The sequence below is a fragment of the Mustelus asterias genome, chromosome 9, assembly GCF_964213995.1.
Source record: "Mustelus asterias chromosome 9, sMusAst1.hap1.1, whole genome shotgun sequence".
Lineage (NCBI taxonomy): Eukaryota > Metazoa > Chordata > Chondrichthyes > Carcharhiniformes > Triakidae > Mustelus > Mustelus asterias.
In genome coordinates, this window is record NC_135809.1 from 11,557,845 (window position 1) to 11,571,058 (window position 13,214).

General features: G+C 41.6%; 1 protein-coding gene across 3 annotated transcripts in view; it reads right to left on the minus strand.

Moving 5' to 3' along the window:
• usp15 (ubiquitin specific peptidase 15) overlaps nucleotides 1-13,214 on the minus strand; it is a 109,430-nt gene that overhangs the window by 14,856 nt on the left and 81,360 nt on the right. For all 3 annotated transcript variants that reach the window (XM_078219699.1, XM_078219698.1, XM_078219697.1), the window contains 4 exons: nucleotides 9,317-9,508; nucleotides 7,840-7,955; nucleotides 4,199-4,477; nucleotides 1,726-1,796 (listed from right to left, as the gene is read on the minus strand). In XM_078219699.1, the coding sequence (XP_078075825.1) occupies nucleotides 1,726-1,796; nucleotides 4,199-4,477; nucleotides 7,840-7,955; nucleotides 9,317-9,508 (658 nt within the window). The remainder of the gene's footprint in view (nucleotides 1-1,725; nucleotides 1,797-4,198; nucleotides 4,478-7,839; nucleotides 7,956-9,316; nucleotides 9,509-13,214) is intronic.

Below are 13,214 nucleotides of genomic sequence, written 5' to 3' on the forward strand. Positions count from 1 at the left end.
ACACAGATAGAAATACATAAAATCCTACAGTGCAGGAGGCCATTTGGCCCATCGAGTCTGCACCGACCACAATCTCACCCAGGCCGTATCCCCACAGCCCCATGCATTTACCTTAGCTAGTCCCCTGACACTAAGGGACAATTTAGCATGGCCAATCAACCTAACCCGCACATCTTTATACTGTGGGAGGAAACCGGAGCACTCGGAGAGAATCCGCGCAGACACGGGGAAAACGTGCAAACTCCACACAGACAGTGACCCAAGCCGGGAATCGAATCCGGGTCCCTGGCGCTGTGAGACATCAGTGCTAACCACTGTGCCGCCCCATTTGAGGGCAGTTAAGAGTCAACCACATTGTTGTGGGTCTGGAGTCATATATAGACCAGACCAGGCAAGGATTTCCTTCCCTAAAGGGGATTTAAGAAACAGATGAGTTTTTATGACACCATTACTAGCTTTCACTGAACTGAATTTAAAGTCCACCTTGGTAGGATTTAACCCGTGTCCCCATTGCACTCTCGATTACCAGCCCAGTGACATTACCACTATGCCACCACCTCCCCATTATTCTCTTGCTGTAGTGCAGCCAGTTTGCTTTTGCAACTTATATTAATATAAGGCCATTTCAGGTCATAATATGCTCCAAGGCTCTTCACAAGAGTGTTTTAAAGAAAAATTCGATACTAAACAATATAAGATGAAATTTGGGCAGATGCCAACAGCTTGGTTAAAGAGGTAGGTTTTACGAAGAGAGGTAGAAAGGGTTAGGGATGAAATTTGACTGCTTTAGAGAGTCATAGCAGATGAAGGCATGGTCACCCACAGTAGAAACATAGAAAAACTACAGCACAAAGCCCGCAGGCCTACCTATAACCCTCCATCCTATTAAGTCCCATGTACTCATCCAGGAGTCTCTTAAAGTGCAAGTAAAATCAAGTATGCTTCTGGAGGAGCACAGATACTTCACTGGGCTGTGTGGCTGGAGGAGGGCCCAGGAGGTAGGGAAAGGTGAGGCCATGGAGAGATTCAAAAACAAAGATGGGAATTCCAAAATTGGGGCATTGCTTTTACCAGGGGCCAATGCAAGTCATGTAAGGGGCAGCATGGTGGCATAGTGGTTAGCACTGCTGCCTCACAGCGCCAGGGACCTGGGTTCGATTCCTGGCTTGGGTCACTGTCTGTGTGGAGTCTGCACATTCTCCGTGTCTGCGTGGGTTTCCTCCGGGTGTTCCGGTTTCCTCCCACAGTCTGCAGCGGCCGTGCTAAATTCTCCCTCCATCTTTATACAGGCACCAGAGTGTGGCGACTAGGGGATTTTCACAGTATCATTACAGTGTGATTGTAAGCCTACTTGTGACTAATGAAGAAACTTTAACTTTAAGTCAGTGAGTTGTTAAGCAAACACAATGAGCGCAGACAGGATGATGCTTACAGCTTAACCTCATAAAATTGGTCTGAATCTGTCACAAAAAAGCTGTTCTTGATGTGTAGCTAAAGCCAGTATCATAAAGTTTTGTTTTGACAGAGAAACTGCAATGAGGTTTGCATGTATAAGAAAAGTTGACTTCAGTTAAAGATGCAAGAACTCTTACTTGAAAAAAAATGGATAGAACAGCCATTCTAGGTATCTCGATTTATAGTTATGCTTATTTTTTTAAAATCAAGTTAAATCAATTTAGCCCATTGGAACTATTTTGCCTCTTGCATGCTTGGTACATATTTTACCTCTGCTGCATTGTCATCAAAGCATCGCTTCTTTATTTCAGGATCCCAGTCTAATGCCAGATATGTTCGTTCTGCAGATGAGAACAGAAATGCTCTGAAAAACAACCCTTAGACAAGATTCACTTGCAATACAAATGAAAGGTATTCCCCATGTCAAATCAGCTGAGGTGGCCTCATATATAACAGGTATAATCCATGAGAGCTCAGTCATTCACTTGGTTAAGGCAGTGTGTAACAGAGTTACTGAAATTCTTAGGTTTGATGCCTGGTCTGTGCGAGTAGCTTATCTCAGCTTGGCTGCGTGTAAGTACAATTCTTTGATCAATGCATTTAAATGTGAACTTTTATCAAATTAGTCAATAAGCACCAAATAATTTGTTTGTAGCAAACAGCAGGGCTCCACATATACAGACTTACTTAGGCAGTGACAAATTAGCAGACTTAGGTCAATCTAATAACTCAGATGTATTATTCAGCTTTGAAAGCAGAGTAAAGCAATATGTCACCATGGAAGTAATATTAATTTCAATTTTAGACAATTGTCATTTATTTAATCTTGCAAGCTATTCATACTAAACTGTTGATTTGATTTGTTACATGTATTAGTATGCAGTGAAAAGTATTGTTTCTTGTGCGCTATATAGACAAAGCATACCGTTCATAGAGAAGGAGAGAGTGCAGAATGTAGTGTTACAGTCATAGCTAGGGTGTAGAGAAAGTCTGATGGCAGTAGGGAAAAAGCTGTTCTTGAGTTGGTTGGTACGTGACTTCAGACTTTTGTATCTTTTTCCCCGACGGAAGGTGGTGTAAGAGAGAATGTCCAGGGTGCGTGGGGTCCTTAATTATGCTGGCTGCTTTTCTGAGGCAGCGGGAAGTAGAGACAGAGTCAATGGATGGGAGGCTGGTTTGAGTGATGGACTGGGCTTCATTCACGACCCTTTGTAGTTTCTTATGGTCTTGGACAGAGTAGGAGCTGGGCACCTTGTTAAAAACCGCTGGACACCTTGTTAATAACAAGGGATCTATTTCATTCGCTTTGGCTCTATTTCCTCAAATTAAGTTGAAACATCACCCAGTAAGGTTGAATTTAGGACTTATTGCTATAAAGTGACTACCTGACATGCATCATGTACAATTACACCTGACCAAAACCAAAATCAAGATGAGGGATCAGAAACCTTTGTCAGGGATAAGAGGCATTTCAAAGAGCACTCACTGTAAAGATATCAACAATGTTGATGTGAAAGGCTTACTTTCATTTGCTAAAAACACTTGATTTGAATTTAGTTTAATTCAGAGAAGCTCATCACATGCTGGAGTTAAACACTTAAACTAGCTCTTAGGCCCAAGCAGCAAAGGGTACATTTTCCAGCTCAATTACTGTGCCATATCATTTGTGAAAGCAAGCGCTCCTTCAATAAAACCAACTTGATTCCAACATTCCGTAATGGGCTTTTTGGTGCAGTTAGCATCAGAACAGTGAAATTAGTTAAGGCAGGTAATGCTGCTCAGTATTCTTTTAGTCTGACCCTTAGCCTTCGCATTAGGTTGAGGTCATGGATAAGTGCATGAGTCACAGGTTTGATCTCTGTTTATCTCAGGAAGTTCACCCCAGAATACTTCGGCTTGGGAAGGAAAAAAAACAGGATTCAACAACACCTGATTGCTGTCCAGTGCTGGAAACTGTCTAAAATGCCGCAGCCACTGTTTAGTACAAATGAAACATGAGAAATGGAACTTAGGCCAGGCATTAGAAGGTTACGGGTTCAGTATAACCTGAACTTTTTTTAAAAATCAACTCGTATATAAACAGAAATGAGTTTCTATACATTCATCACACATCCCACTGCCGTTCCACATTGCAGCACAAATCCTGATGCAGCTGCTGCGGTGAGGATGGTGGGCGTAAGATGGTTTGCTTCACAAATATTTCAATACTGCAGTCATTGCCACTACAAAGCATAATAGAGACAGGCATTGACAGGGTGCAGTGCTTCCTGACTTCATGCTTCTCTAACCACGGATCTCACTGGCAGCTAACACAAGCAAGGCGGTTTCCGAGTACCAACCAGGTGAGCTGAGGAATTTCAAGCAGTGTGCCAGACTTGATAAAACTTTACTGATTGCACTACATCAAAGAGGAAGGCGGCATGGCGGCACAGTGGTTAGCACGGCTGCCCCTCAGTGCCAGGCACCCGGGTTCGATTCCTGGCTCGGGTCACTGTCTGTGTGCAGTTTGCATGTTCTCCCCGTGCTTCTGCGTGTTTCCCCGTGCTTCTGCGTGTTTGCCCTCCGGTTTCATCCCAGTCTGAAAGATGCGCTGGTTAGGTGCATTGGCCATACTAAATTCCCCCTCAGTGTGACGACTAGGGGATTTTCATAGTAACTTCATTGCAGTGTTAATGCAAGCCTACTTGTGACACTAAGAAATAAACTTTAAGAGGAAGAGTTTCAACTTTGCATTACTACTTACCATCAAGTCTGATTTGTCTGCTATCTTCGAATCGAATTTGCCTGTCGTCCTTGACATAATTGATATCTGTGCTTCCCAAATTGTTGAACTGGAATGTAAAGAGCTGTTTTTTGTGTCCCTGGAACAGCTGACCTTTACAAGGGTCTTCAGTGCAGATGCCATTTTCAGAATCCTCATTATCTCCCCCAACAGAGTCCTCTGATTGACTGTTCTCGTTCTCAGAAGGTAGTTCTTGGTCCTGGCTGGACTCGTCATCTTGCTCATCTGTCTCCATTTCACCTGCTCGGAGGAAGAATTGATTGCAAATATCACCGCCAGTCACCAAGCTTTCACTGCAATGAGCTGCCTTTTGCTTCAGAGCTTTATGTCTAATCACTCCTCACTGTAGATAAGCTGTAACGTATCTTAATGCACAGTGGAGCTCTCGACTATCAATGCTGAAGAGAAAGCCACACTTGGCGCAGATGGAATTTAAAAAGTCCTGAAATTAAAAAAAATATGTAATTTTCTCCTTAAGGTGCATCTTAAAAGAAATGGAGATGATGACGAAGGTAGTGAAGAATCTAAAATTCTCCACTGACATGTTCAGAAACAGCAAGGTTGGATTAGCAGGATGGGGGGGGTTGTGCTTGCAACATTCCTCACTGTTCTGACGATCGACAATTAATTTCCACTAAAGCTCCATTATAGCCTGCACAGGAGTTTAATCAAAATGATTAATCCCTATTCAGACAAATTACTTAGCTCGTTACAGCAATTCTTTTAACAGGGCAGGTCAGTGCAGTTAAATATCACCACGTGCTGATGATTTAGTTAAGTCAAATCATAAACTCCCATCTAACAATTTGTCCAATGCCTATAAACACATTCTCCCTCTCTGGATGGACGCAAGGGGGAATTCATTTGATTATGAAGTACTTCATTGGCCATCTGCACAAGGATCGGTACATGGAAGCCAATTGGAAATCTGTAGTTCATTCGGGTCATTTTGTTCTTTTCGAAATACAAGTTGTGAGAGCAGCTATCTGAAAACTAATAAAATTATTTTATGATAGTACATTCAAAAAGCTAAATTAAAGGATGAGTTGTCCATTCGTTTTGAAATGATGTTAATCATTATTGTTTCAACCTATGTCGGAAACATTTTTATTTAAATATGGGGCACAGCAAGGTAAATGACGCACCCACTCTGTGGGGTGCTGAATTCACCTATGCAATAAGGTGATTGCCGAATATGTATCCCGCAATATTATTCAGCTTCTAGACATACTGTTGAAGTATGCTTATGTAAAAATATTGGTTATTGGAATGCACATAGAATACAAAGCGAGAGAGAGAGAGAGAGAGACATCAACACAACCTTGTCATGGATTATGGAACAAGAGCAGATACATGATTTTTAATTCCTTTGTTTCTACTTGATTTGATGTGCTTAATTCATTCCAAATGACAACAGGTTACTTCATATGATTGCAAACTACTTCAATATCTCATGAAAACACCTCACTCATTAATGAACGATTACTTCTGACAAACATTGCCATTTGATTTTAATTATCTAGATCTAGGCAGCATCCAGGATTTGAAGGGTCACTTATGAAATGCTTTTAAGCTACTGATGTTGTAGAGGAGTATCTATCATTGATGCCTGTCTAGATTTCAAATCCCACTGTGCTTGTGCAAAGTGAGAGGGGAGGGAGGGAAAGAAGGGGGGACGGAGTGAGCAAGCGAGGGGGGGGGGGGGTGGCGCGGGTGAGCGGCGGGCAGAGAGAGGGGCGGGCGGAGGGAGCAGGGTTGAGAAAGAAGGGGGAAGAGAAGAGAGAGAAAGAGGGAGGCGCGGCAAGACAACATTCACCACATAGAATACAGGCAGAAGCTTACACTTATTGGTGAGGGTTTAAAGGGGGCTGGAAAATTTATGGGAGATCTCTTCGATTCTTTCCTCACCATGAATGTTAGTTCAGGAACAAGTAATTATCCAGCTGGAATGGGAAAAGGTGCAAATAGGTTTGAACTAGAGTCCATTTAAGTGACAGAGTGAAGTATAACCAAGGCAGGTGAAGTTTTGGTTGTTCTTAGAATTAAACACGATTTTTTTTCTGTAGGTTTGAGTATAAGCTACCTACTGAAATAGTGTTTATTTTATGTTGTCTTGAAGTTTGTTAGTTACTTTTAAAGTCTTAAAACTTGACTTCTGGTGTGACATTTCACTGGAATTATTTTTTAAGAATTTATTGGTTTCTACACAGATTGATACAAGCTTTATCAGGGAGCCAATATACACACTAAGGCACCAAAAAGCTTCCAGATGTACTGTAAAGTTCTTTGGTCCAGAATGAAAGGGGAGAATATAACTGGTAATAAAATATCCCAGCAATTACCGAAGAAACATATTTCTACCTGTGCAGAATCTAATATAAAGAAACTCAAATAATCAGCAGAATGGCACAGCCCTGTTCTCAAGCCCCATCATGAACTTTAAACTTTTCTCAGAATGAAACAAGGTTCACTCAGCTTACCTACAATTATGAATATGGCAGAATTGCCTTTTTAAAAAAATGTGTTAGTTAATGCCAATAATTTAATTCTGAGACTAAATTATTTCATTTGCCTGTAGATCTAATCAGCCTAAATAAAGTGGAGCCCCGTTGTAACGCGATAGTTGGGGTCCATAAAATGTTATCGCGAATGTTATCGGGGTCACGCTAAATCACTAAACCGCAAATAGTAAAAAGGGTCCAATGATTCATCGCATCATATCCGATTTCACGCTAAATCGGGGCGTGTTACAACGGGGCTCCACTGTAATCAGTCAGGGTTACACCATTTGGCAGCCTGAATGGTACATGGACAGAAACAGAACAGTGTCAAAGGGTAGAAGTTGTCCTCTTTTGTTGCAACATTTATTGAAACATTGGGTGCTGTAAACTTCAGTATCTAACGCAGATGATAAAATAAAATCAGGGGGAGAGAATGGACAAAGAGGGGAGAATGGGGAAAGGGAGAGAGTTCGAAATGATTCTTCATCTGAACAAATGTACTACAAAACTTGACTACTCCAATACAATCCTAATCACTCCCCTATCTTCCACCCTGGTTCAAGTCAAGGTCATCCAAAACTCTGCTTTCTTACCTTGGACTAAGTTGCATTCACCCCTCTGCTTGCTGATCTGCACTGGCTCTGGCAAAGCCACCTTTCATTTTGCAAAATCTTTACCCTAGTTTTCAAATCCCACCATGGCCTTGCCCCCTCCCCTATCTTTAATCTCTTTTCAGTCCTGCCACACTCGAGATCTCTGCCTTCCTCCAATTTTCTTCTGCGCATCCTGGATTTCCATTGCTTCATCATTGGCGGTCATGCTTTCAACTGCCAAGGCCCTAAGCTCTGGAAATCTCCCCCCAAAACCTCTATCTCTCCCTCTTTCCTCCTAAAGGCGCTTCTTAAAATCTACCTCTTTTTTAAAAGACCATCTTTTGGTCAGCCATCATAATATCACCAATGAAGAACCTCAAATTGTTTTGCCACGTTAAAGGCACTACATAAATGCAAGTTACTGTTATTTAAACATAAATGTATTGATTACGTGCAAGTACTTTGACTAAATATTGGCATTACCAAGTTAGAAACACTCGAGTCTTACTTGGAGATCCTTCCTCATGTACACCATTTTGCCCATTGCCATTAATACCAAGGTCTTTGGAAAAATGAAGGCTTTCTTCCTCATCTTCATTTTCATTGTAGGTTCTAACATATCGGCTGGAATCAAAAAAACAGGAACCAAAAAAATAGATATTTCAGGAATATTTTACTCACCAATTAATATATACTTGAAAGGAATGCATTTTTTTTAAAGTTTAAAAGTCTCACGGCTTGAACTAAAGATTTGTTGCTTCTCCTGCAGAAGATGTCCCTCTTTAACTGCATTAAATTATCAGTGCAACAATGTATACAACAATCATTCTAATAAAATCAGAATACATTTGGTTTATTTGTGCTGGATGGTGGCAGTTGAGGCGCAGATTAAATACCCACTAGGGAGGAATCATTTCACATAATACTCAAAATGAAATCAAAACTGCCAGAAAGTTGAAGAAGAGCACCAAATGCAGGAAAGGTTTCCTACCCACTCCACCCCCTCACGGATGCTGATTGATTGGCTGAGTGTTCCTAGCACTTCTATTTCTCAAAACACCCATTTACCAGAGGCAGACCAAAGATCAGCGCAAACCTAGCCCTAAAAGTCAAGTACTTATGCATGATCACAAGCTCCAAGTATACACATTCTGATAATCAAATGCCCCTCAGACTTTTGAATGGACCTACCTCGCATTAAGTTGATCTTTCTCTACACCCTAGCTATGACTGCAACACTACATGCTGCACTCTCTCGTTTCCTTCTCTATGAACGGTATGCTTTGTCTGTATAGCGCGCAAGAAACAATACTTTTCACTGTATGTTAATACATGTGACAATTATAAATCAAATCAAATTTAAAACATCACTTGTGTTTTTTTGAGAAGGAGATCCGCCTTTAACCTATCTACAGTAACATGGGGGAGCTTGGAATGACAATTTCACGAGTGTGGAACCAGCAACTTAAATACATAAGATGGCAGAGGATACATGTTGATGCTTCCCTATGTTACACCAGTGACTCTACTTCAAAAGTACTTCACTGGGCACAGAGTGCTTTGGGTTGTGCTGAAGTTCTGAAAGGCACTCCAGAAATGCACACCTTTCTTTCCTTTTTAATCTTCCTAGAACTGGTTGACTTATCCCGCAAGGTGAATGATTGCATTAGCTGGCAGCAAATAGGATAAAGTTGAGAGAGAGTTCACATTTGGCAGTTGTCCCTGGTTATTAAAAGTCTGCCTCCAGCCAGAAACTCATCTCTACTTACAGATTCAATTGAGCCCATCACATCTCTCTGACAAAGGATAAACATGAAAATTAACCAACAGATCAGTCAATGCTCCATCTAAACTGTTTTCATCACACTGCTCTGATCTTTAATCAATTGGAAGATACCAAACCAACTATTAAAGACCAAGTCTTCTGACAGGATGAGTTTAAAAGATTTTAGAATGATGAGAATAATGAATAGCCAGGTACTTACCACATTTTCATCAGTAAAAGGTTATAAAGCTTTTCTTCAGTTATGTTTCTGGGCACAGATATCATAAAGGGTTGGCCGAACAAACACACGTTGCTATGGTGGCCATAGCTGGGCTGCCGATACTTCTCACGTAAATACACCGGAATCACCACAGTGTCTGTGTCATCAGTCCTACTGCCGCTTACTTCAAAACTACAGTAACAAAAAATTTTTTAAAAATTACATTGTGCATTATCTTTTTATAAAAAGATCTAATCACTGGATGGCGTAAAGAACTGAAATAACCGATATCATTCTCAACCATGGCATGTGGTTAAACAAATGAACAGTTCATTGCTTGACAAAGTTGAGTTACTTTAAATAAGATAAAATTAGTGAATAGAATTAAAAAACTTACCTCATTAAAATAATAAAAAGCAAATTACTGCGGATACTGGAATCTGAAACCTAAAGAGAAAACGCTGGAAAATCCATCCCCCTTCCCTTACCTCTACCTCTGTCCGTGTCCCCCCCCCCCCCCCCCCCAAACATCTCCATCTGGCACAGCTTACAGCTTCTCTGCCGTTTGGCCATTCACACCCTTTATTTTCTCTGGGGACAGCTGTCAGCAGCCTTTCCCTTTGTTTCTGTGACTATGACTCATCTTTCATTCCCTCACCCTGCAGTATAAATATCTCCCACTTTCTATCCCTTTTAGCTTTGACAAAGGGTCACCTGGAATCGAAACATCAGCTCTTTTGTCTCCTTACAGATGCTGCCAGACCTGCTGAGATTTTCCAGCGTTTTCTCTTTTGGTAACTCATTAAAATAATTGGAAATGACACCACCAGCACATCAGGTGAGGAGGAGGGGTTAATAAAACATGAGGAATGACTGTCTTTTCAAAGCAAATCATTGCCCTTTTCACTTGATGTTTGAATAAATCACAATTACGCGAAGCAATCTTCCTACATTTCCATGATCTCGACTGAAGTTTAGATATCCTCATTTTCACTCTTTGGCAATATTGAATTTGATTGGTATATTAGAAGTCACTTAAGTAATGTGCTATTCTGAATTTTAAAAACATGGAACAAAAATGAATAGTGATGTTCTAGCCTGGCAGTAGCTGTCAGTTTGGTTCAGTTGATAATGCCCCTTTCTCGATCAGCCAGAAATTATGGATTCAAGCCCCACTCAAGGGGCAGATACTCAAGTACAATACTGAAGAAGTGTGGCATTGTTGGAGATGCTGTCCTACAGATGAGAAGCTATAATTGAGGCCCTGGCTACCTGTTCTGCAGGTTTAAGTGCAAATTAAAAGTTCCCAAGGCACATTTGAAGTGGAGGACGGTGGCTCCTGGTAATCTGCCCCCCTCCACCCCCTTAAACTTGCTTAAAACTGATTAAAAAGTTAAAGTTTATTTATTAGTCACAGGTAAGGCTTACATTAACACTGCAATGAAGTTACTATGAAATTCCCCTAGTCGCCACACTCTGGTGCCTGTTCGGGTCAATGCACCTAACCAGCACGTCTTTCAGAATGTGGGAGGAAACTGGAGCACCCGGAGGAAACCCACACAGACACCGGAGAACGGGCAAATTCCAGACAGACAGTGACCCAAGTCGGGAATCGAACCTAGGTCCCTGGAGCTGTGAGGCAGCATTGCTAACCAATGTGCTACCGTGCCGCCCTTTATCTTCTCATTCTTTATCTTCATCTTTTCATTCGTCTTATTGCTTTACTTTGGACCTGACTGTGTGCATCGTACTTGCACATAACTGTCACCCCACTAATGTAAAGGGAGCACCAAGTGATATGAGGTCATGCAATATAAGTGTAAGCCTTTCTTACATCAATGTGCTGTCAAGCTCCCTCTGCTGGAATATTCATGGCATTGTCTGCTAGCTGGTTTGAAAAAACGTTGAATGTCATGGAGGTTCATAATTTAAAAATGATAGCAATTCTCTGATACTGTAATAATTAAGTCAGCAACAACGGGAAGATCTAAACTTAATTATAGCTTGCCTACTTTACTTTACTCAACTGGCTGTACTGCAAACACAGTAAGAAGTCTCACAACACCAGGTTAAAGTCCAACAGGTTTATTTGGTAGCAAAAGCCACTAGCTTTCGGAGCGCTGCTTCTTCGTCAGGCAAGTGGGAGTTCTGTTCAAAAACAGGGCATATAAAGACACAAACTCAATCTACAAAATAATGGTTGGAATGCGAGTCTTTACAGCTAATCAAGTCTTAAAGGTACAGACAATGAGTGGAGAGAGGGTTAAGCACACTGTGTGCTTAACCCTCTCGCCACTCATTGTCTGTACCTTTAAGACTTGATTAGCTGTAAAGACTTGCATTCCAACCATTATTTTGTAGATTGAGTTTGTGTCTTGATATGCCTTGTTTATGAACAGAACTCCCACTTACCTGACGAAGGAGCAGCGCTCCAAAAGCTAGTGGCTTTTGCTACCAAATAAACCTGTTGGACTTTAACCTGGTGTTGTGAGACTTCTTACTGTGTTTACCCCAGTCCAACGTCGGCATCTCCACATCATGTACTGCAAACGCTATAGGAGGTCCTGAGCTTGTCAAAGGCTTTATGCAAATACAATTTATTTTTTAAACCATTTTCCAAATCAAGTCTTTTGCAAAAGTCTCTCACACATAGTTGAATGTGGACTGCTCTGGATTTGGAGATATTGATTTTTGAAGCATTTAGAATCATAGAATCCCTACAGTGTAGAAGGAGGCCATTCAGCTCATCGAGTCTGCACTGACCACAATCCCACCCAGGCCATATACTCGTAACCCCACATATTTATCCCACTAATCCCCCTAACTAGGGTTAATTTAGCATGGCCAATCAACCTAACCTGCACATCTTTGGACTGTGGGAGGAAACCGGAACACCCGGAGGAAACCCTCGCAGACACGGGGAGAATGTGCAAACTTCACACAGACATCGACTCGAGGCCGGAATTGAATCCAGGTCCCTGGTGCTGTGAGGCAGCAGAGCTAACCACTGTGCCGTCCAGAATAAATGGTTCGGTGGAAAAAGAACTTTGAAGAGGTAGAGAGACAGTAATTATAGCATGCCACGAATATGGAGCTGGTGCTTATTTGTTAGTAATGATAGGAGGACAGTGAAGACAAATTTCAACCAATCTTAGAAGCAGCTCATCACACAAGGACAGTTTGGACATCACAGTGGCACTGCAGCCTCACAGCGCCAGGGACCCGGGTTCGATTCCCAGCTTGGGTCACTGTCTGCGCGGAGTCTGCATGTTCTCCGTGTCTGCATGGGTTTCCTCCAGGTGCTCTGGTTTCCTCCCACAGTCTAAAGGCGAAAGCATTAGCCATGCTAAACTCTCCCTCAGTTTACCCGAACAGGTGCCGGAGTGTGGCGACTAGGGGATTTTCACCGTCACTTCATTGCAGTGTTAATGTAAGCCTACTTGTGACACAAATAAATAAATACAAATGTTGGTAAAGAACTCGGTAATTGCGTCAATGCTTTGGCACTATTTGATTATGTTAAAGACACGATATAAAAGCAAGAAGATGCATCCATTTCTTTGGCCATTGCTTTAATGGAAGTGTTAATTTATGAATAACAGTCCTGAAAGCTGGAAAGGCCAGGGGAGGGGAGTTAATGATAAAACCAAGAGAAAGGGAAAAGAGGTGAAAGATTACACACTGAGGCTATCTGTACCCGCAGTTTCTGAAGCACAGACTTTTGCATAAAACTGGACCTGGAGTTTGTCCGGCAAAAGTTCAAGACTCTATTATTCATTGCTGCATTTTAGTCTTTAATCATGTTTAGAATAAACAAACCAACAGCTAACTAGTGTGTTAAGCATCCAGATATTAGTATTTACAGTGTAATTTACAGAGCTGTTCTCTTTCACGCAGT